Source organism: Camponotus floridanus, unplaced genomic scaffold, assembly GCF_003227725.1.
Source record: "Camponotus floridanus strain SB8 unplaced genomic scaffold, Cflo_v7.5 scaffold304, whole genome shotgun sequence".
In the NCBI taxonomy this organism is placed as follows: Eukaryota; Metazoa; Arthropoda; class Insecta; order Hymenoptera; family Formicidae; genus Camponotus; species Camponotus floridanus.
The window spans coordinates 95,883-121,325 of NW_020229442.1; the positions used below are offsets into that span (position 1 = coordinate 95,883).

The 25,443-nt window shown below is 33.9% G+C and overlaps 1 protein-coding gene across 1 annotated transcript; it reads right to left on the minus strand.

Moving 5' to 3' along the window:
• Positions 1 to 206: 206 nt before the first annotated feature.
• Positions 207 to 8,830, minus strand: LOC112638471. Its single transcript, XM_025410299.1, has 5 exons — positions 8,611 to 8,830; positions 7,491 to 7,715; positions 3,593 to 4,000; positions 1,043 to 1,608; positions 207 to 413 (listed from the first exon to the last, which is right to left on the minus strand). The coding sequence occupies exons 1-5, from the start codon at positions 8,828 to 8,830 to the stop codon at positions 207 to 209; spliced, it is 1,626 nt and encodes a 541-aa protein (XP_025266084.1).
• Between the last annotated feature and the right edge of the window lie 16,613 nt (positions 8,831 to 25,443).

Consider the following 25,443-nt stretch of genomic DNA (forward strand, 5'->3'; position numbering starts at 1 on the left):
TAAAAGTTTTGAATAAAACACAAATATCCGACAATATCTAAGGCGCATTTTTCGAACGATTTGTTAGGCGTGTCCGTGATTACTAACGGTACTTTGTTTTTTCTTGATAATTTATTTTTTTGACAAGATTCGCACTTTGCAATATATTGTTCGACATCTTTTGTTAGTCCTCTCCAATTATGTTGTAATCGGATTCTTTTAATCGTTCATTCAATTCCTTGATGCCCTCCTATAGGTGCATCATGATACTCTGATAATATCTGTTTTTTCTCTTCTTCTGTGTATGTTGTTATATTGTCAGCATCTGTTTCTTCTTCTTCCTCTATCTTTAGAATTTTTTCATCCTTTTCTAGCAATGGTCCCGGTATCGCGTTGCGACTTAAGGCGTCAGCATTTGCGTTTGCTCTTCCCGCCTTGTGTATGATTTCGTAATCATATTCTTCGAGTTTTAATCTCCATCGGATTAATCTCGATCCGGGGTCGTTTACATTGAACAACCATATTAAAGGTTTATGGTCCGTGATAATCTTAAATTTTGTTCCATATATGTATGGTCTAAAATGTTTAACAGCCCATACAATTGCCAATAATTCTTTTTCCGTAGTGTTATAATTTTGCTCCGCCTTTGTTAATATTCTGCTGGCGTAAGCAATCGGTCGGTCGTTGCCTATCTCTCCTTGTGATAGCACTGTTCCGATCGCATAGTCGGAGACGGTGGTCACAATAAATTCTTCCGTAAAATCAGGATATTTCAGCACTGGTGCAGTCATTAGTTTTTCTTTTAATGCTTCGAATGCTGCTTGCTGTTCCATTGTCCACTCGAATTTCTCTGTCTTTTTTGTTAATTTTGTAAGTGGCTTAGCGATTCGCGAGAAATTTTCAATAAATTTTCTATAATATCCTGCAAGTCCTATGAAAGATTGAATATCCTTGACTTTTTTCGGCGTCGGAAATTCTTTTATTGCTGTTTATTTGGAAGGGTCTGGAGATATTCCATTTTCTATAATAATATGTCCCAAATAATATGTCCCAAATAAATTACTTCTTTGCGAAAAAATTCGCATTTATCTGGCTGCAGCTTCAAGTTAAATTTCCGCAGTCGTTGTAGCACTTCTTTAAGTCGCTTGTTATGATCGTCTAGACTTGATTCGTAGATCACGATGTCATCAAGGTAGACCAGGCATCTAAGTCCTTGTAGTCCCATCAGTACTGAATTCATCAGCCTTTGAAAAGTCGCTGGTGCATTCTTTAATCCAAACAGCATTCGATTAAATTCGTAATGTCCGTAGGGAGTTGAGAAAGTGGTTTTACTTTTATCCTTTTCAGCCATTGGGATCTGGTGATATCCTGACGCTAGATTTAATGTACTGAAATATTTTGCATTTCCCAGTTGGTCTAGAATATCAGTAATATTGGGCAACGGAAATGAGTCGCCTATGGTTAATTCATTTAATTTTCGGAAGTCTATGACTACGCGGAGTTTCGGTTTTCCTGATGTATCTATGTGTGTGAAGTTAGCCCCGCACTTTTCGAATTTTGAATTTTTCTTGATTGTGCTGCATTGTGCTCCGTTTGTGCTGTATTGTGCCGCAAACGGCAACTCTCTAACTCAAAGCATATTCAAGAAAAAAGAAAAAGAAATTTTTTTTTGCTAGCCCCGCACTTTTCGAATTTTGAATTTTTCTTGATTGTGCTGCATTGTGCTCCATTTGTGCTGTATTGTGCCGCAAACGGCAACTCTCTAACTCAAAGCATATTCAAGAAAAAAGAAAAAGAAATTTTTTTTGCTAGCCCCGCACTTTTCGAATTTTGAATTTTTCTTGATTGTGCTGCATTGTGCTCCGTTTGTGCTGTATTGTGCCGCAAACGGCAACTCTCTAACTCAAAGCATATTCAAGAAAAAAGAAAAAGAAATTTTTTTTGCTAGCCCCGCACTTTTCGAATTTTGAATTTTTCTTGATTGTGTTGCATTGTGCTACGTTTGTGCTGTATTGTGCCGCAAACGCAAGATCGATAACACCAAGAATAAAAAAATATAAAACTAAATTATGGTAGCCCTGCACTTTTTTACGATTAAGCTCACGATTTTTTCCTAAATTGGCCCTAACTTGTGTCGCCCATATTATGTCGTTGGAAAAATTTCAATATCTCATTTTATTTCGATAAAGAAAATTCACAAAGATAGATTAAAAAAATATTACAAAGATTAAAAGAACATAAATCACACTGCAATGCAAATATAAAATTTCTGCAAGTTGTGCTGAGTTGTGCTACTCAAAATCTACAAAACACATGCATAAAAAGCAGGGATTATCTTGAAGGGATGAAAAAATTAATAAAAAAGGAATGAGAATAAATTAAAAGACATTTTATACATCTAATTTTAATATGTAATAAATATATGTGATAAATATATTTAATATGGAATACTCACATACAAACACACACACACACACACACACACACCGCTTTTTGCGTTACCCGGAACCAACGACGTGGACGTAGCGGTATTCTGGTTCCATTTTGTTTTTTTTTATTTTTGTTTTTAATTTTTTTTGTATTTTAATTTTATTAATTTTTTATATATTTTTTTGTGTTTTATATTTTTAATGTTATAGATGTACATATATATTATATTTGAAAATAAAACTAAATAAAATTGTGAATATTGTGAAAATTTTTGTTGTAAATAACGATAACATAAAATTTTTACCATCTTTTTTTAGAAAAGCATATAAGATAAAAAAAAATGCACGAAATCTATTTTATCTTTTCAATGTGTAACATAATTAAAAAGAATTTGCTTCGCATGCAATATAGATTATTAAATGCGGTTTTATTTTATATTCTTTAGTTTTGGTTCTTGTACGTCGCACTAAATTATTGAACTCTATCCATTGAGATCCTTGATAAGAATATCCTACATAATGTTCGTTCTCAATATCACCGTATCGTGCTACAATGCCTGCTAAAAGAAACGAATTATCGCCAACCTGTATTTTTGGCTAAAATTCTGCAAGAAAATGTTCTTCCTCTATATCATTTTTTATTGCGTCGCATTCTATCAATATTTGTTTTTTGTATTTTATGTTTCTATTCATAGGTTTTTCACAGCAGATGGATCTATTATTTGGCATACCTTCTAATATAGCCGCGGATAGTTCACAATATCCGTGCTTTATAATAATATCTATATTAATAGGAACCAATACAGATTGACGCATGATAATGCGTGAACATATGACACAATTTTTTATTTCTGTATAACTGGGATTGTCTTTAAAAACATATTGTGCAACATTTCCTATGCTTGAAAGACAGTCTATAGTTATATAATTTTTATCGATTTGAGTTTTGAAATTATTGACAGCCATTAATATTTCAGCTCTTAATTTATACGTATTTTGATTGCAACCATTTTTTAAAAGACACTTAATGAATTGCATGATGTTAGTATCATTTGTTTCAATACTATTTTTATAATATTCATGAATGCATGCACATGCAATTATAGATGCGATACTGTCAAATCCGCACGTGTTGGTAATAACAACTTTTTTTTTATCGATAGTTAGAAAGGGACATAGACTACCATTTTGCAGATTTGCGACTCCCATGCGCGTCTTTCCTGTATGACTTATATCCCAGTCTGGACAATTATCCAAATATGTTTTTCTTTTGTTTGTTTGTGTTGTGTTTTTATTTCTCCAATTATGCTCTAAATTTAAATCGTTTATATCGTCCAATATATTATCCTGAGAATCAAATTTTACTCCAATATTTGTCGGAGAATTAGAGTTGGTTTTAAACTTTTTTGATTGATTGAACATAATTGGAAAATTTGATATGTCTCCAGACTGGTTGCTTTCTTTAATAATAGTCGGAATAATGTGTTCAGTTTCACTTATCGAACTACTGATGACATCATTCTTTGTGACTGACTCATTATTTTTAGCAGAAGACGGAGAGTCATGTGCCGACATAGCCAATCGTGCTCTACCTGCAAACGATCTTAAATGAGTGACTACAAATTTATCTGCTCTCATCGGCCGTTCTTTATTATTTAATAAGATATGCTTAACATCTTTCATCTCAGACTCTACGGATGATGAGCTAGCATTTATCTCTCCATATTTAAAAATAGGGATCATTACTCCCGAATATAGTGGAAAGTAGCAAAGAAATGTTTTTAATTTTTGGCTTAATTGCGGAACGTAATATGGACTTGCCATATCACATTTTATTTTTGTTTCTACTAGCGTTTTGCGACACTCTTCAACAAGATTATTAGACCATGATGCAATATTACAATTTGTTATTTCTAAATCAAAATCTTCATCTTGTGTATTATTGTCATTATCTTCATAGGTAACAATTTCTTCAATACCTTTTATATGATTCGTTATAAGGATCCGAGCAACTTCCGATGGAGACTCATTTCCATCATTATCTTTCCCAATTTCTTCACTGAGAGATAATAAAATAATACTCTTTATTAATTCGACTAAATGAGAAAAGTTCGTCTGCTTCGTTAATAAAGCCATAGCTCGTATATAAAATTTCTTTACTTTTGGATTTAGTTGTGAAAAGAATTTCCATTTAGACACCATATTCATATAATGGCAAATATCAAGTCGTATGAAGCACTTTGGCATTTCAACAGAATGTTCTCTTAAAATTAGAGAAAAACAGGTTGTTAAATAATGTTTTAAATTTGAGTATTGCACGAAAGCTTTCACAATAGCATTAAGTAATGCCATATCAAAATCGCATATGACCGATTTAGGAATTGGAAAATTTGCTTTTTTAATCGATCCGATACGCAAGAATTCACTCAACCAATACTGAATAGCATTGACATTTTGCACAGCACTCAACATTTGAAAAACTGGCATTTTATAGTTAGGAATATTTGTGACGGCTTGGTATAAATAAATATGAGATGATAGTTCTCCATTTGGTAAATGAAATTTTTTAATTAACGAACCAGTTGCATCTATGTAAAGCGTATTGTGATATTCTAAATAAACAAGCATCTGTTCAGCTGTTCAATAATGGACAAAAAATGGATCATAGCCTATACCATGGATGGAACCTACATGATTTATATATTTCATATTTTGCAGATTGGTATATGCACATGATCCTGTAACTTGCAAGTCGAGATCTTGCCTTTCTTGTTTTGCCTTTCTCAATGTAGTAGCTTTATATAGATGTGGAGGTTCCGAATCATACAAATTCATTATTTTTGTAGCTTCTCGCCTCCGCCATGTTGTTGCCGACAACGCACCCGTTGAAAGAGATTGTGATATCTCTACTCTTTTTTGTCCACTCAGAGAACGTTTCTTTGTGTGTTTGATGTCCGCATTAAAATTTGTCACACGACATTCCATTTGAACATCTGTGTTACTATTAGGTTTTATAATAACTTTACCAATAAAATTTGACGAGCAATCCGGACATTTTGCATAAATAGTAGCATAAATGCCCGTTTCAGATATTTTACATCGTTTAAATATAAATGCACATGGTAACTTTGCAGTTTCATATATAAGTTCGAAAATTATATTTGTCCACCTACGGCGGCGTAATGTGTTATAATTTCTCTGTACCTTGCTATTAGATTTATAAATTACTGATTCGCAATCCATATCGTGCCATGTTTTTAAAGGTATATTGACATTAAATTCTATATCTTTTTCCGTAATTGATAAATTAAATGATTCGTCGTCATCATCAGTAGATATATCAAATTTAGTGTTAATAGATTTATCTAAATTGTGATATTTTAAAACTTTGTCATATAACTCATATCTATTTTGCAACAAAATAATATAAATGTATTTCGGGGAAATCTTTCCCTCTAATAAAGAACTTAATTCTTTATATATAGCAGATTTTGGAACAACTACTATTCCAGCTTCATCCAAAACGCATCTATATTTAGAACATAGTAATATTTTTTCTAATACATCTACTGGCGCCATGCTCAGTCTTATAAAAGAAAATCTGTACGAATAAAAACGAAAGTACGAAAGTAGACGTAACCAGACGTCTTACGCGTGACTTATTAAATCAGCCGTCGTCGGTCAGTTGTCGCTCTATAGATAAGCTTCTTCCTCCACTACTAAGGCTCCAGCGCATGCATTTGTTTTCGACCATTCCCCTCGCGCGCCAGTACTGTTCGCCGTTCGTCTCCCACGTAACGGTATATAAGAACATATGAAAATTTTATGTTATCGTTATTTACGACAAAAATTTTCACAATATTCACAATTTTATTTAGTTTTATTTTCAAATATAATATATATGTACATCTATAACATTAAAAATATAAAACACAAAAAAATATATAAAAAATTTATAAAATTAAAAATACAAAAAAAATTAAAAACAAAAATAAAAAAAAACAAAATGGAACCAGAATACCGCTACGTCCACATCGTTGGTTCCGGGTAACGCAAAAAGCGGTGTGTGTGTGTGTGTGTGTGTGTGTGTGTGTGTGTGTTTGTATGTGAGTATTCCATATTAAATATATTTATCACATATATTTATTACATATTAAAATTAGATGTATAAAATGTCTTTTAATTCATTCTCATTCCTTTTTTATTAATTTTTTCATCCCTTCAAGATAATCCCTGCTTTTTATGCATGTGTTTTGTAGATTTTGAGTAGCACAACTCAGCACAACTTGCAGAAATTTTATATTTGCATTGCAGTGTGATTTATGTTCTTTTAATCTTTGTAATATTTTTTTAATCTATCTTTGTGAATTTTCTTTATCGAAATAAAATGAGATATTGAAATTTTTCCAACGACACAATATGGCACAAGTTAGGGCCAATTTAGGAAAAAATCGTGAGCTTAATCGTAAAAAAGTGCGGGGCTACCATAATTTAGTTTTATATTTTTTTATTCTTGGTGTTATCGATCTTGCGTTTGCGGCACAATACAGCACAAACGTACCACAATGCAACACAATCAAGAAAAATTCAAAATTCGAAAAGTGCGGGGCTAGCAAAAAAAATTTCTTTTTCTTTTTTCTTGAATATGCTTTGAGTTAGAGAGTTGCCGTTTGCGGCACAATACAGCACAAACGGAGCACAATGCAGCACAATCAAGAAAAATTCAAAATTCGAAAAGTGCGGGGCTAGCAAAAAAAATTTCTTTTTCTTTTTTCTTGAATATGCTTTGAGTTAGAGAGTTGCCGTTTGCGGCACAATACAGCACAAACGGAGCACAATGCAGCACAATCAAGAAAAATTCAAAATTCGAAAAGTGCGGGGCTAGCAAAAAAAATTTCTTTTTCTTTTTTCTTGAATATGCTTTGAGTTAGAGAGTTGCCGTTTGCGGCACAATACAGCACAAACGGAGCACAATGCAGCACAATCAACAAAAATTCAAAATTCGAAAAGTGCGGGGCTAACTTCACACACATGATGTATCTGCTTTCTTAGGCACTACTAATAAGAGTGCGTTCCACTTACTCGTGCTTGTCTTGATAATTTCATCTTGCAGCATTTCTTGTACTTGTCGATTTACTTCTGCCTTATGCTTCTCGGGTAATCGGTATGGTTTCACATTCACCGGCGCGGTGTCGGCACGCGTGCTTATCTCATGCTCGACCGTCGCGGTGCATGTCAGTGGTTTTCCTTCCAGATGGAATATATCATTGTATTCTTCGCAAATTTTTACGAGTGTTCGTTCTTCTTCTGCATTTAAATGTTGTGTTCGCAATAATTGTCAAATTCGCTGCTTACGGGATATAGTGTTTTTTATTTTTCTTCCCGTTTCTATAATGTTTATTTCTTTTATATTTTCCTTCTTATCCTTCAGTGTGACTATGGGGGTTGCCATTTCAATGGTGTCCAGATTTTCCGCATTTATAACATTGTATGTTGGTATCTCGAGTTGATCGCGTTTTAGTGTCGAATTTATTTTTATTAGAGAAGCCGGATGCTCGTGGGCCGATAAGCTTCTCCTCCGCGCTCGCGCCATTTATCGCTTCTTGGAGCGAAGTATATCGTTGTGATCGCACCAGAGTTTTTAATTCGTCGCGTAATCCGATTTGAAAATTTATGAGTGCTTGTTTTTGAATGATTTTGTGTATTGCTTGTTTAAATGAAGGGGACTGTTCTTCCCCTTCCACCGTGGACTCATAAAGTTTCATGGTTAGGGCATCGACTCGTTGGCTGAATGCCTGGGCGGTTTCGCTCGACTTTTGTTTTAAAGTATTGAATTCTATTTGTAAGTGTGTTGTGCTTTGCTTTGCTTGATAGGAAGTTTCGAGTTGTGTTTTTAATTCTTCAAATGTTTGGATGTTTCGCGTTTCGAAATCTTGCAGGGCTCTACCTCTTAATTTAGTGTATAAGATTGCTCGAATTAACGATTCTTCGTCTGCGGGGTTAATATTTTCTACCGCATACGTGCAAGAGTTTAAAAATTCCTGTAATTTATGTGGTGTCGTTCCGTCAAACTCGGGAATCATTGTTCGCGCTTCTTTTAATGTCACATGGTGCGGGGCTGCGCTACATCGGTTTCGGATATCGCTTTGAGTGCGTCCGTAAGTTACGTCGAGTGGGACAGTGTTTGCATTTACTCGCGTACCGTTTAAATTTGCTTGTGCGGTTTGCATATTTCGCATTTGTTCGCGCATGTACTGCATTTCAGTTTGTATTTCGCGAATACTGTGTACGAGTTCGATGAGTAATGTGTTACTCGTTCCTTCGGCCGGCTGACCTGCGTCCTCATAGGCCGCAGCTACGTTTAGTTCGGCCTGTTGCGCTCGCATGCGCTTGATTTCTCTATCGACAGCTTCGTTGTCCATATTTACTTGCGCACGTGGCTCGAATAGACTAACATCTGAACTGATATTGGTGAATAATTTCTTCGTACCGTAACGCGACTTGGTCCGTCTTGTATTGAATTATCGTTATTATTCGGTTCGTGTTCCTCGGATGAATCAGAACTCGAATAATGCTTTTCTAAATTTTTTCGTACGCTACTACGAATATCGCGAGCAGCCTCTTCCGCTACTCGTATCGGAGTTACAGTTCCGAATCTATTTGCCAATCGAGCTGGCACGCTCAGAAATCGCGGACTCTTAAATCTTACTTGTTTAGGCGGTGCTGATATTTAGACAAAGTTCGACTTACAGTAGTAGTACGGTGATTCGCATGGTCGCAATTTATCGGGTTGCTTATCGGATCGCTCGACTGCTGACGCTGCTGGTGGGTCGTTGTCCCGCGTTGGTGCGTTGTCCGTCGGCGATGCGTTGTCCGTCTGCGTTGCGTTGCCTTGGCTGGGGATCGACGTTGGTCCTTGAGCGCTGGTGTTTCCTTTCGGCTTTCAGCTGCTTGACCGTGATTTCTTTATCACTGTCGTCCGTATGTGTTGTGTGCTGGTTGAGTCTATCTGCTTTAATATAGCAGTTGCTCTCTCCAGTTTATTAATTCTGTATTTTCTTTTTGTTGCAGGCGTTAAGGATCTAGGGATGGTCTTTGATCTCGGCTATCCCACCGCTGCCACCAATAATGTTGTGCCGAACGCGGCACAGGGTGTGGGGTAGCCGGGAGTTTCAAGTTAATTTCCTGAATTTGGTTGCAACTTTTTATTATAAAATTTCTCTCATACAAATATATTCATTTATTCGATATTAGTCATTTTCTTTTCAAGCCTTCTCTTAGCCTCGTTCTTAGATTTAGAGCGTCTAACAATTTCGTCGGGTGATTCGTCGCACCATATAGCGGTTAGCCCTCGATTTCACACTATTAACGATTGTTTTGTGATTAACGACTGTCCGCCGCGGATTCGCGGTGGACGGCTTTTATTCCCTCGATTTGAGGGTGTTTTTTGGAGGGGATCGCCTAGCGACATGACCATGTATGGTCATGGAGGTTTTTCGTGGCGTCCAAAGTCTAAGTGCAAGCGAAGGAGGTTCAAAGTCGAATCCCTTCGTTAGCGTTTTCGCGTTTCCGGCGAACATTCTTACGCGTGGTTCGCTGAGATAGCGGTTTTGCGCGGTTCGCGAATATTCTATTAATATTATCAAAATAATAAGTTATAGTCTTTCGGACTATAACAATATGTATATCATGTTATATATTTTAAATAAATTATATATTAATTTATAATATATATACTTTATTACTTTATTATTATATTATAATCCTTTTTAAACGTAGCTTATGTTATTTACATATAACATGTATTAAAATAAACGTAGCTTGTATTTTACATATCAAATGTATTATCGCAAAATAAATTTAGTATTGCTTATAATTATACGGTCTGTTCTTTGTTGCTGAACTGGCTGCATTAGTGTGTACTAGTTCAGAGTTTATCCTTTTCCCTCCATATTGATAGGAGAAAGATAAACTCTGAACTAATGCACACTAGTGCAACCAGTTCAGCAATAAAGAACAGATTATATATAATGTCGTATAGTAAAAAAATAAAAGTATTAGAGAGACAAAAGTAAGAGAAGATCTAATATGAAATCAATGTACACAGAGTATTTACAATATATATATATATATATATATATATATATATATAATCGTATATATACGTATATATGTGTGTGTGTGTGTATTGCATTGTGTGTGTGTGGATAAGTGGTGTGAGTGTGGGTGTATGTATGAACGTATGTATGTATAAAAGTGATGCAAGAGTTACATGAAGAAGCGAGGTAATAAAAACGTGCGAAATAAGAGCGAATGAGATAGAAATAGCACAAGAAACGAGGATTCGTGCTCGAGAATCGGATCTTTTTTTCACATTATTAGTTTTCTCTCGCTCGTATCTGTCATTGTCTCGCTCGTTCTTATTATTGTCTCGCTCGCATCTATTACTGTCTCGCTCGTTGCTATTACTGTCTCGCTCGCTCTCGATTCTTGGATCCGCTTATCTTTTCGAGTTGTCTATCACGATTGTCAAGTGTGAAAAGACAGAAAAAACAGGACCATGAATAGAGAGCGAGATGACCTATCATCAAAGAGTTCCGAAGTCTTTGACAATGCATTTTCTGACATGAGACTTTATTTATAATATTCACGAATATATGTCAGAAAATAAAATGCATTTTTTATTCATTTGAAAGTAATTTTAATAGAATAATGAGAATGTTACGATTAAAAGAAGATCAAAGACGATATAAGTGGCATAAATTTAGTTAAATATATAATTATAAAACTTGTATTATCAGACTAATTAAAAATAACCCGATTTACACCGTGTTTGATATCATTTTAATCGCAAAAATCTCATGAATTCATTGAAATTATTTCAAACCGATGAAATTAAGAATAAAAGTTTTAATTTTTATTTTATAAGATGTTTACATTTTCGTGAATTGCAAATGAATAGAGGAAGCGAAGAAACCGATTGTAAGAGCCTTCGGAACTCTTTGATGATAGGTCATCTCGCTCGCTCTCTATTCATCGTCTTACTTTCTCCGTCACACTTGACAATCATGATAGACAGCTCGAAAAGATAAGCGGACCCAAGAATCGAGAGTGAGCGAGACAGTAATTGATGCGAGCGAGACAATTATAAGAGCGAGCGAGACAATAATAGATGCGAGCGAGACAATAATAAGAGCGAGCGAGACAGTAATAGATGCGAGCGAGAGGAAAATAATAGTGTGAAAGGAAGATCCGATTTTCGAGTTCGAGTCCTCGTTGCTATTTCCCGTTCGCTCTTATTATTTTGCTCGTTCTTATTACCTTCTTCACGTAATTCTCGCATCACTTTTGTACATATATGCGTCTATACATACACATACTCACACCCACCCACACACCCCCACCGACACACACACACACACACACACACACACACACACACACACACACACACATATTGTGTATATGTATAACTTACACAGAATATTTTTTACGTAACACGTTGTAACGCTGTTTTCTCGCAGCTTGTTACGCCGTTGTGTGACAATAAGTATCTACTACGCGGAATTTGAGAAAGAAAACGCAACAACTTAATGCTTTAGTAGGCGTGTACATGTACACTAACGTATCCTATTACACGCAAGATGAAAGAGAAGGATGGTACGAGATTGACTCTCCTTGTCACACAAACCGATTATAGCGCCGTCTGTCGCGCTAGCAAGCAACTAATACATAGGACTGTTTTATTCACATGCCTCGATTTCGCACACATACATATGCACGAAATTTTTGTGCACTGAAATTATTTTTACTACCTTTCTAAACGCATTTCTGACTGTTCATTTATATTCCTTCAGGAAATTCCGAGTTGAGAGTGCTCTTATTTTGTACATACAAACTACAAAACTTTTGTATTCAACTTCAATAATATTGTTACGAGTTGATGTCAGAAGCCGATAAGAAAACTGTAATTTTCTATTTTTTTTTTCATTTTGAACATAAAATGGTTTACTCTCATATTTGTTGCTATGTGTAATTTAATTGTGGAAAAGTATTTATTAATCTGTGCAACTAATAAAAATTATTCCAAAATTATGCACAAAATTTTATCGGTAAAAATGAAGGTTCGGCATCCTCTTAATGTGGCATAATGAAATGTGATAACTTCCCTCCTCGCAATCGACAAAGCTAGAATTTTTTAAAGAGGTTTGAAAATTTCTCTCCGAAATTCTAGAATTTTTTCTTTTAGAGGGAATTTGGAAGTTTCCCTTCTTAAGAACCTTTGGATTATTAATTTTCAGGAAGAGTTTGGTAATTTTTCCCTCTAAGAATTTTTGGATCATTGGTATTTTCAGGAAGGGTTTGATAATTTTCTTCTCCAAGGATTTTTGAATCATTAACATTTTCAGGAGAAGTTTGGTAATTTCCCTCTCCAAGGATTTTTGGATTATTAATATTTTCAGGAAGGGTTTGGTAATTTCCCTCTCCAAAAATTTTTGGATTATTAATATGTTCAAGAGGGATTCGGTAATTTACCTCTCCCAAGGAATTTGGAGTTATACAAGTTATTTAGATAATCTTTATTTTTCTTCTCATTTTTATTCATTATTTTGTTTTCACAATTAATTTTGATTTTATTTTGAGTTTGAGGCTTATTGTTATTCTCTTATTGATTTAATATTTCTTTCTTATCTTCGTTTTTAGTTTCTTTAGTAATAATATTATTACCATTCATGCAATAAGCGTAATCCTTGTAATTTTGAAGTTTTAATTTTCCTAAAATATATTTATTTGTATTGAAGAGAGTCCAATTGAAGACAGAAACGTACGTTTACATTTCATCATATAATGCGCATATTCATTAATAGTTACTTATACATTTCATCACATAATGCGCACAGTCATTAATAGTTACTTAATTTAAATGTATTGCAACGTTATTAAATCTATTCTTACTTACTGACTTTAACATTATTGCATAATATTAGCTCCTCAAGCCCGATTACTGTTTAATTTATTTAGATAGGAGCCTCTTTTACTTTTAATAATATTATCTTGATGATCTTTGTTTTGACGGTTCGTCTTCAATTTCTACTTTATTTTCACAATCATCGAACTCATTAATTTTATTAAATACTTCGTGCGTAGCTTCTTCCTTTTTATTCGTTGGTTCTTCCTGATTCCTTAGAACTTCAAAATCTTTTTCTTGATTACCAAGTAGATTATTCAAAAATGTTAGACGTATAATAGGAACATGAATATCCATTTCTTCATCTAATGTACTTAGGACGTTTAAATATGCCTTTTCAGCGATGTTTTCTACGATAGTATCTCCTAAATAGATTCCATGTGATATTTTTAATTATGGTATATATCCTACTTTTATTTCAGGATTTTCCACTCTTACATAAAATAACGACTCTGACCATGGAAGCACTGTGATCATTTCCGGCGTAAAGAGAAGTATATTATTAATTTCAGACACAGCCAGACATCCTTGTGCGTAGTCTAACTTTGAGGAAGTTTGTTTTAAAAAAATCATTCCCTAATATTCCAGCTTCTGAAATTGGGAAATTGTGAGATACTATATGAAATGGCATAGATATGTTAAAAAGATTTAATATAATCTTCCCGAACGTGTATACTGGATAATTATTTATACCATTTAATTATACCATTAAAAATATAACAATATTTATGAATTTTATACCTAAAAATATAAACATTAATTATACAAAAATATTGTTATATTTTTGTATAATTAATGTTTATATTTTTAGGTATAAAATTTTCTTTAATTAAATTTGGACTGGATCGTTTATCTATCATAAAAATGGTTTGAGTGGATTTATCATTAATATTAACTGTCATTAATATTAACTGGATAGTAGGTACGCGACCGCGTATATTAAGATTTATTGTTACAGTGCGTTTATTACTCGATTCTCTAGGAGGTTATCTACTTGATTCTCTAGGACGAGCTTGAAATCTTATTCGAGCTTCCGGCTGTCCCGAAAACGATGATGCTCCGATTTAAATCAAATTTTGTCAATAGGTTCCTTTTAGATACAAAAGAAGTATACAAGAAGGATTTTTGGCGACTCGAAAATTAAGGTACTTTTTAAGCCCTTTTTCCTAAAAATGAATATTACCTTTAGACAGTTTATTCGAAATGATTTTGTTATTTTCTATTGAATATTCTAGTAGCTCACGTCGAGAGCTTTCCAAAACACTACAATTAAGTTAGTTTTCATTAAGTACTTTCCGAGTTATGAGGCTTGAAATCATTTCTTAATTTTACATAAACCGTAAAATATCTAGTAAAATATTCATTTTTTGATTACCTTACCTTAATACTTTTATGTAAAAAATAATGAGAGGAATCAATTGATGTAAAGAAAACGTATAGTTGTTTTGAAAAAAAAATATGTAATTGTTAATTGCAAATTATAATACATATTTCTTAAAAGCAACTATGTTTTTTCTTTACACCAATTGATTCTTCTTATTATTTTGTACATGAAAGTTTTAAAGATAAGATAATCGAAAAATGAATATTTTACTAGATATTTTATGGTTGATGTAAAATTAAGAAATTATTTCAAATCTTATAACTCAAAAAGTACTCAATAAAGAAATACTTTATAATAGTGTTTTGGGAAACTCTCGAGATAAGCTACACGACTATGCAATAAAAAATAGGTAATTCCGTTTAAAAAATTGAAGGTGACCTTCACGTAACAAAATATGTTTATTATTAAATAAGGTTCTGCATAGACTGCAACTTTCTACGCGAAGCGAGGTCTACACCATATCACTTTGGGCCCCTCCTCCCGCAACCACCCCACTGGTAGGCAAGGTGGACCTCGCTTCACGTAGAAACTTACAACATATATCCATTGTGATTGAACTCTTCGCAATGCGGCCCCTACGGGCGAAGTGGTTGCGGGAGGGGGAGCCGTAAGCCCTCCTCTTGCACTTCCCCGCGCGCGCGAACCCCAAATCCCATAAAAACCGTGCGAGATCCTTTATCTCTCGATGTTCTCGTTCAATCCTCAAAACGTCGGCAATGGTGTTTTCTATGTTTAGATTTCTGGTAATTTTTTGTTCTATATTTAGCTTCAACCCTTTTATGAAACATTCACATGTTCTTTCATTCACATATGTTCTTAATTTTAATATTTTCATCAGGCAAAACTTTTTCTAGATATTGATATGTTTTTAAGATTTGTTTTCCAAAAGTTTTAATTCTACTAGAATAACTAATTACGTCTTCTTCATTTTTTTGATAAATACATCCTAATTCTCCTTGCAATTGATAAACATTTTTCGAAGGACTGTAAAATCGTTTTAAATAGGATGTAAATTGCAAATACATTACTAAAAAATTGATCTTGTATAGTTCGTCGAGCTTCTCCGATTATTCTGGTACTTATGATTTTAGTAAATTGCAATTCTACTTCTTCAGGTAACATAGATTTTGCTTCTTTACATCCTTCGATGAAATAATTTAGTGGAATGTTATTGCCATCAAAGAAAGAAACAGTTTTAACAGCTTATTTCAACGTAGCAAAAGGATTTTGATAAGACATTGTTTTGGAATTATTTCTTATTACTTTAACACAAATTTAATATAAATTTCTTTAATACAAATTTTATTTAGTTTTTAGTTTTGATTAATAATTATATCGAGAAAATCATCAGACTTTGGCTAGGATATATATTAACATTATGAAATAAAAATAAATAATAAAAAATTGTTTTTAATATCCAGAAACTAAAATAGATTCGTTTTAAAATAGATTTAGGTGTTGCTATCGGAATAGGTGTATATAGTGTGTATAATTCGAAGATATAACTCTGATATAAATCTGAATACCACTGATATAAATTTAGGTTTAAATTTAATTTGAATATATTTTACTCTTAAGAAGAATTGTCCTTTAAAAGGATTTTTTAAATTTTTATCGAGACTTTTATATTCCTTCCCATTTCCAAGATCGCACTTTTCAATCTCGAACGAGCCCCCAAAATTTATCAGTATGTTACGTCCAAACCCTAGAATGGATGGACTGTATGGAAGAACGTAACTTACTCATTCCGTGACACATTTTATTCGGGCGTGTGTATGGATCGGATCGAACGAATGTGAAGGGCCTGACACAGGTCAGCGACCGAAGGTCTCTTTAACGCTGCGTTTTTAAGCCTATTCATTCGGTGGTCTCTTTTCGGTAAAGAAATTTAATCCTTATTACGCAGGATGGGACCTGGTGCGATCTCAGGATCTTTAGGGAAGAGAATTGGTTAAATAATTAAATTATATATTAAATTAAAAATACATATAAAAAGAATAAAGAAAGAAAAATACATCTTAGCAGTTGTAGCTATGCGTGAGTGGGTATCTGTGTGTGTATATATATATTCTCACGGGTGTTACAATCGTTCGGAAGATCGTTCATCAGTCAGAATATACAGGGAAGAATTTACGTTAAGAATTAAATTCTGACTGGTTAATATATATACAGGGTGCTTCTGCAACATACAGATTGGTAAGTCGGGTTGCCTATCTGATGATCGGTCTTCTTTTACCGACCTCGCATAATTGAAAAATAATAAAATCAGAGGATCGATCATGTAATTTTTTTTTGTGAAAAGTGAAAAAATTCCTTGATTGATACCTTGAATGTAAATCCGTAGGGAATGAGGAAAGTGAAATCAGCTTTCAACATTGATATAGTGTAATTGTAATATTTAATAACATAAATAACATTATATTTAATAACATAAATAACTTAAATAACATTAATAATATAAAATGACAATTGAAATATAATAACACAGATAAAATATAATGAATTTAAACAAAATCTATTTTTTAATGTTCACAATATATGCTCAATGTAACCGCCATTCTGTTTTAAACATAAAGCAATTCTCCGCATAAAATTTTTCCTTACTCTCCGAATTATCGGAGGAGTGATTTCCGCACACGCGTTTCGAATTTTATTTTTAAGATCTTCTTTATATAATGTTATTTATGTTATTAAATATTATAATTACACTATATCAATGTTAAAAGCTGATTTCACTTTGGTCATTCCCTACGGATTTGCATTCAAGGTATCAATCAAGGAATTTTTTCACTTTTCATGAAAAAAAATTGCATGATCGATCCTCTGATTTTATTATTTTTCAATTATGCGAGGTCGGTAAAAGAAGACCGATCATCAGATAGGCAACCCGACTAACCGATCTGTATGTTGCGGAAGCACCCTGTATAATTAATATAATATAAGAAATAAAACAAAATAAGATGTAAATGTGTAATAAAAATATGAATTACGTTTACTCATTAAAGGAAGTATTCGTCGCTTTCGCATATGTGTTATAATTAGAATTAAAATATTCTGAATTCGCCAAAACACAGGTCCAAATTAAAATACAATAATAAAATTAAGATAAAAGATTTGCCAAGTCTAAGTTCGAAAATTATTCATCTATTTCAATGATTTCTTCCAAAAGTAACGATAATACAAAGGAAAATAATATAAAAGAGGAAGAAAGAAAGAAAAAAGAAAAATAATAATAATAATAATAATAATGCAAAGATTGGAAATTAAAAGAAAATGAAAGGGAGTAAAGAAAAAAAATATAAATGAAGAATTCAATATATATAAAGAAAAACTGAAACGAGATATAAAGGTAAAAAACAATACAAATTTTTGATAAATAAATCAGAAAAGGCAACTAAAAGGAAATAAGAATTAAGGAGTAACCGAATCACCTTGCGGAGGTTTCAGGCGAATAGGGAATTATTCGCGAATTGCCTTGTGGAGATTCCTGGCGAACAGGAAATTGTCGGCGAATCGCCTTTCGGAGATTCCCGGCGAACAAGGAAGAATAAGGAATAAGACTAGAGGGGAAGTTAAACAAGGATTGATTGATTGATAATAATTACTAAAAATGTAATGGTTATTAAACCGTTTAAAATTATTAGTCAGACATAGATTTTCAATTGTGAGATAGTAAGATATGGGAAAATAAGAATTACTCAGTTTTACTCACAACTCGTTGGCATCATAAAAATAAGTGCGTTGATAAAATTGTAATGGCTGAGGTCGGAGGTTTATAACATGAAGAGCTGAGTAATGGATGTTCATCAGAAAATTCACATGATGCACAATTAAATGTTAAAAAAATCATTTTCACTGTGATATAAAACAGATTAATAACTCAATTGCATAATGCAAGAAAGGAGATCCCCGAGGCTATATAATTTTAAAATTGAATGACTGGAATTGTAAACTGAACTGTCAACTGCACTGCTACTTGTCGGAAGAATTAGCATACTAAACTGTCAACTGTGCTTATTAGTACCGCGTCGCGCCTTATGTTTGCATTTTAAAGTTATTATCCCTCCTCCTTACTGGATAGTGGAATCTTTTGTAATAATTTCAATACTTCCTTCTTAAGGACATAGAGGCTGAGTTTTGGGAGGAGAAGCGTTTCTTAAAATGTTTATTAGTTAAGCCCTTTGACTCGAGACTTAGCTCCATCCAGTAGAGAGTAGGAGCCGATTATCTTATCCCATGACGATTTGACGATTCGGAGAACGCTTGAGAGTGGCCTGTCGAACGAGCGCACGTGCACAAATCAATTTCAAAAGATTTATCTTATGTTTATTTTTTTGTCAATTTCCCGAGGACCACAGGATCTTTGTTTTAAAAATCTCTGAGATATAACGATTTCGAGTAAACAATACCAATAAATACGGGCTGTTTTAATTTCTTATAAAAACTTTTCGTATTATAATTCACGAATTTATTTAGAGTTTCGTTAACGCTGTCTCGACTGGCCATTGTCAGTATTAGATTTATTAGATTTAAATGATTAAACAGGGTGTCCGTGAATTTTCGACCTTGACGAAATAAGGAGGTAGATTGGCTCAAATTAAGAAGGAAGAAGTACTTCTGTTATTTTGTGATTTTCGCAATAATTAATGAAAAATTAAATTATTAAAAGAAGATCGGTCAATCTGCGTGAGTAAAAGCGCGCGGCGACGAGAGTCGTTCCACTGTAATTACGCTATCATTTCCTCACCACCTTGCGGTAGATAGCATGGTGCGCTTTTTTTATAGTGGTTTCTCCCATAGGCCTATTCCACTCTCAATTTAAAAATTATTCAAAATGCTATTACTATACGCTGAATGTATCTTAAATGTAAAAAATTGATGGTGACAGTACCTTTACAAAAATTGATCCGTGGTTGAAAATCCCTCGATAAAATGTATTGCACACGTTGATAATGATACGTTGATAAAATGCTTCAAGAATCCTTTCTTCATCTCGTACACGAAGGCGCACTTCTGGACCGGTTATCCCGATATTATGCACGACACCCAGTTTCACATAATTATTGCACGACACGTTAAATTGTGCGACCACTTGGTTTTCGTGCACGCCCGGGAAATGAATCCATGAGTGTAAGTGTACGTATGAGTTTGACGCTTGCGCACTATGATTACATGTCCGCTCAGCTGTAATTGCGTGCTGCTGACGTATGCAGTCTGGCAACAGCGTGCGAGAGCTAAGACGTTTTAATAAAAATCTTGTGTCCGCGTAGTAAATTAACAGTGAAAATGAAGTATACTCTGCAGTAATATACGGATATAATTGTGGCATACAGACTAGCGGGAGAAAATACTTATCGTACGGCCGCAATTTACATGGAATCATTTCTCGGGCGTGCACGAAAACTGTACAATTTTACGTGTTGTGCAATAATTATGCGAAGTTGAGTGTCATGCATAATATCGGGATAACCGGTCCAGCAGTGCGCCTTCGTGTACGAGATGAAGAAAGGATTCTTGAAACATTTTATCAACGTATCATTATCAACGTGTGCAATACATTTTATCGAGGGATTTTCAACCACGGATCAATTTTTGTGAAGGTACTGTCGTCATCAATTTTTTACATTTACGATACATTCAGCATATAGTAATGGCATTTTGAATAATTTTCAAATTGAGAGTGGAATAGGCCTATGGGGGAAACCACTATAAAAAAAGCGCACCATGCTATCTACCGCAAGGTGATGTGGAAATGATAGCGCATCATTTTCATGCCACTAAAAGGACGGGTCATTTTTCGGCGTGGTATTGCGATATATCGCAAACCACCATCATGTCTTGGAGAGCGACCAGCACACCGCTTCGCCGCGCTCTTAGTATCAGATTACAGTGGGACGACTCTCGTCGCCGCGGGCTTTTCACGCAGATTGGCCGATCTTCTTTATTTAATTTTTCGTTAATTATTGCGACAATCACAAAATAACAGAGGTACTTCCTTCTTAATTTGAGCCAATCTATCTCCTTATTTCATCAAGGTCGAAAATTCATGGACACTCTCTATACGCGGGTTAGGTTACGTTTTTCTATGCGCTATTATTATTCTGAAGAAGGATTGTTTTGTGTTTCAAACACAAGCTGAACCTTGATTTTTTTTCACGATATCATTTCGAAGAAGTAAAAGAATCGTGGAGTCCACCGGACGTAACACATACTTTATTGCACTTGTTGCTAATTGTATCGATCTCATATCTGTTTTTAAATATTTTTAGTTAGACTTTCTGTTATGTAAAATAAAGATTTTTTATCACATTGTAAGTATACGTGCGCATTTAATTTACGTGTGCTCAATTAGTTCGCATCCGTGCCGTTAGAAGGCTCCGTAGTGGAAAACTTACCCGCACTGAAAAACCACTTTCGAAGTGTATATAAAGCAAGCATGTTTGAAGAATTAGCTAAAGATAGAGAAAGTATGGATATATTGGGGAAACTGTTAAAAAAGATGTTAAGCTTCGATTTTACTTTTAGCGTACGCGACGAAAGTAAAATTGATTTCATATATGCATTGCCACCGGAAATATCAAACATCATAATGGCAATGTTAGACAGTAGATCTCTTCATAACGCTGCGATGGTCAGTCGAAGCTGGAGACGCATATCAAAATACGAAAATCGAAGAAGACTGCGACGGATGAACAAGTCAAGACCAAGAAGGTATGTTGCGGTTAAATCGAGGAAGAGAATGCTTCTCTTTGATTTAATCGGAAAAAATCAAAACAATACGGAGCGAATATATTGCCAAACACCACTGTATGCCATTCCCAACGGAAAATGGAAAAATGCGGAACGAACGCGTAATATAAGAATATAATGGTAAAATGTAATCAAGTATTCGATTAAATCGTTCGTGAGAACAAAAATGCGACAAATATAGTAGATGTAGACCAGTGCTGGGATTTAGTTGCAATTTTCGGCCAGATTTCTTGACTCACGTCTACCGTTCCCCTTTACCGCTCGCACTTTAGCAACCGCGCCAACAAACGTTCGTAACTAAGGATCGCTCAGGAGTGTACGCGTCACAAATGTAAATGTGATATAGGTCATATATTAAAATATGTTGTAAAAATAAATAATATTTATACGTAAATTAATATATTCTTAAGCGTATTAAAAGTTTTGAATAAAACACAAATATCCGACAATATCTAAGGCGCATTTTTCGAACGATTTGTTAGGCGTGTCCGTGATTACTAACGGTACTTTGTTTTTTCTTGATAATTTATTTTTTTGACAAGATTCGCACTTTGCAATATATTGTTCGACATCTTTTGTTAGTCCTCTCCAATTATGTTGTAATCGGATTCTTTTAATCGTTCATTCAATTCCTTGATGCCCTCCTATAGGTGCATCATGATACTCTGATAATATCTGTTTTTTCTCTTCTTCTGTGTATGTTGTTATATTGTCAGCATCTGTTTCTTCTTCTTCCTCTATCTTTAGAATTTTTTCATCCTTTTCTAGCAATGGTCCCGGTATCGCGTTGCGACTTAAGGCGTCAGCATTTGCGTTTGCTCTTCCCGCCTTGTGTATGATTTCGTAATCATATTCTTCGAGTTTTAATCTCCATCGGATTAATCTCGATCCGGGGTCGTTTACATTGAACAACCATATTAAAGGTTTATGGTCCGTGATAATCTTAAATTTTGTTCCATATATGTATGGTCTAAAATGTTTAACAGCCCATACAATTGCCAATAATTCTTTTCCGTAGTGTTATAATTTTGCTCCGCCTTTGTTAATATTCTGCTGGCGTAAGCAATCGGTCGGTCGTTGCCTATCTCTCCTTGTGATAGCACTGTTCCGATCGCATAGTCGGAGACGGTGGTCACAATAAATTCTTCCGTAAAATCAGGATATTTCAGCACTGGTGCAGTCATTAGTTTTTCTTTTAATGCTTCGAATGCTGCTTGCTGTTCCATTGTCCACTCGAATTTCTCTGTCTTTTTTGTTAATTTTGTAAGTGGCTTAGCGATTCGCGAGAAATTTTCAATAAATTTTCTATAATATCCTGCAAGTCCTATGAAAGATTGAATATCCTTGACTTTTTTCGGCGTCGGAAATTCTTTTATTGCTGTTTATTTGGAAGGGTCTGGAGATATTCCATTTTCTATAATAATATGTCCCAAATAATATGTCCCAAATAAATTACTTCTTTGCGAAAAAATTCGCATTTATCTGGCTGCAGCTTCAAGTTAAATTTCCGCAGTCGTTGTAGCACTTCTTTAAGTCGCTTGTTATGATCGTCTAGACTTGATTCGTAGATCACGATGTCATCAAGGTAGACCAGGCATCTAAGTCCTTGTAGTCCCATCAGTACTGAATCATCAGCCTTTGAAAAGTCGCTGGTGCATTCTTTAATCCAAACAGCATTCGATTAAATTCGTAATGTCCGTAGGGAGTTGAGAAAGTGGTTTTACTTTTATCCTTTTCAGCCATTGGGATCTGGTGATATCCTGACGCTAGATTTAATGTACTGAAATATTTTGCATTTCCCAGTTGGTCTAGAATATCAGTAATATTGGGCAACGGAAATGAGTCGCCTATGGTTATTCATTTAATTTTCGGAAGTCTATGACTACGCGGAGTTTCGGTTTTCCTGATGTATCTATGTGTGTGAAGTTAGCCCCGCACTTTTCGAATTTTGAATTTTCTTGATTGTGCTGCATTGTGCTCCGTTTGTGCTGTATTGTGCCGCAAACGGCAACTCTCTAACTCAAAGCATATTCAAGAAAAAAGAAAAAGAAATTTTTTTTGCTAGCCCCGCACTTTTCGAATTTTGAATTTTTCTTGATTGTGCTGGCATTGTGCTCCATTTGTGCTGTATTGTGCCGCAAACGGCAACTCTCTAACTCAAAGCATATTCAAGAAAAAAGAAAAAGAAATTTTTTTTGCTAGCCCCGCACTTTCGAATTTTGTTCTTGATTGTGCTGCATTGTGCTCCGTTTGTGCTGTATTGTGCCCGCAAACGGCAACTCTCTAACTCAAAGCATATTCAAGAAAAAGAAATTTTTTTTTGCTAGCCCCGCACTTTTCGAATTTTGAATTTTTCTTGATGTGTTGCATTGTGCTACGTTTGTGCTGTATTGTGCCGCAAACGCAAGATCGATAACACCAAGAATAAAAAATATAAAACTAAATTATGGTAGCCCTGCACTTTTTTACGATTAAGCTCACGATTTTTTCCTAAATTGGCCCTAACTTGTGTCGCCCATATTATGTCGTTGGAAAAATTTCAATATCTCATTTTATTTCGATAAAGAAAATCACAAAGATAGATTAAAAAAATATTACAAAGATTAAAAGAACATAAATCACACTGCAATGCAAATATAAATTTCTGCAAGTTGTGCTGAGTTGTGCTACTCAAAATCTACAAAACACATGCATAAAAAGCAGGGATTATCTTGAAGGGATGAAAAAATTAATAAAAAAGGAATGAGATAAATTAAAAGACATTTATACATCTAATTTTAATATGTAATAAATATATGTGATAAATATATTTAATATGGAATACTCACATACCAAACACACACCACACCACACACACACACCGCTTTTTGCGTTACCCGGAACCAACGACGTGGACGTAGCGGTATTCTGGTTCCATTTGTTTTTTTTTATTTTGTTTTAATTTTTTTGTATTTTTAATTTTATTAATTTTTTATATATTTTTTTGTGTTTTATATTTTTAATGTTATAGATGTACATATATATTATATTTGAAAATAAAACTAAATAAAATTGTGAATATTGTGAAAATTTTTGTTGTAAATAACGATAACATAAAATTTTTACCATCTTTTTTTAGAAAAGCATATAAGATAAAAAAAAATGCACGAAATCTATTTTATCTTTTCAATGTGTAACATAATTAAAAAGAATTTGCTTCGCATGCAATATAGATTATTAAATGCGGTTTTATTTTATATTCTTTAGTTTTGGTTCTTGTACGTCGCACTAAATTATTGAACTCTATCCATTGAGATCCTTGATAAGAATATCCTACATAATGTTCGTTCTCAATATCACCGTATCGTGCTACAATGCCTGCTAAAAGAAAACGAATTATCGCCAACCTGTATTTTTGGCTAAAATTCTGCAAGAAAATGTTCTTCCTCTATATCATTTTTATTGCGTCGCATTCTATCAATATTTGTTTTTGTATTTTATGTTTCTATTCATAGGTTTTTCACAGCAGATGGATCTATTATTTGGCATACCTTCTAATATAGCCGCGGATAGTTCACAATATCCGTGCTTTATAATAATATCTATATTAATAGGAACCAATACAGATTGACGCATGATAATGCGTGAACATATGACACAATTTTTTATTTCTGTATAACTGGGATTGTCTTTAAAAACATATTGTGCAACATTTCCTATGCTTGAAGACAGTCTATAGTTATATAATTTTTATCGATTTGAGTTTTGAAATTTTGACAGCCATTAATATTTCAGCTCTTAATTTATACGTATTTTGATTGCAACCATTTTTTAAAAGACACTTAATGAATTGCATGATGTTAGTATCATTTGTTTCAATACTATTTTTATAATATTCATGATGCATGCACATGCAATTATAGATGTGCGATACTGTCAAATCCGCACGTGTT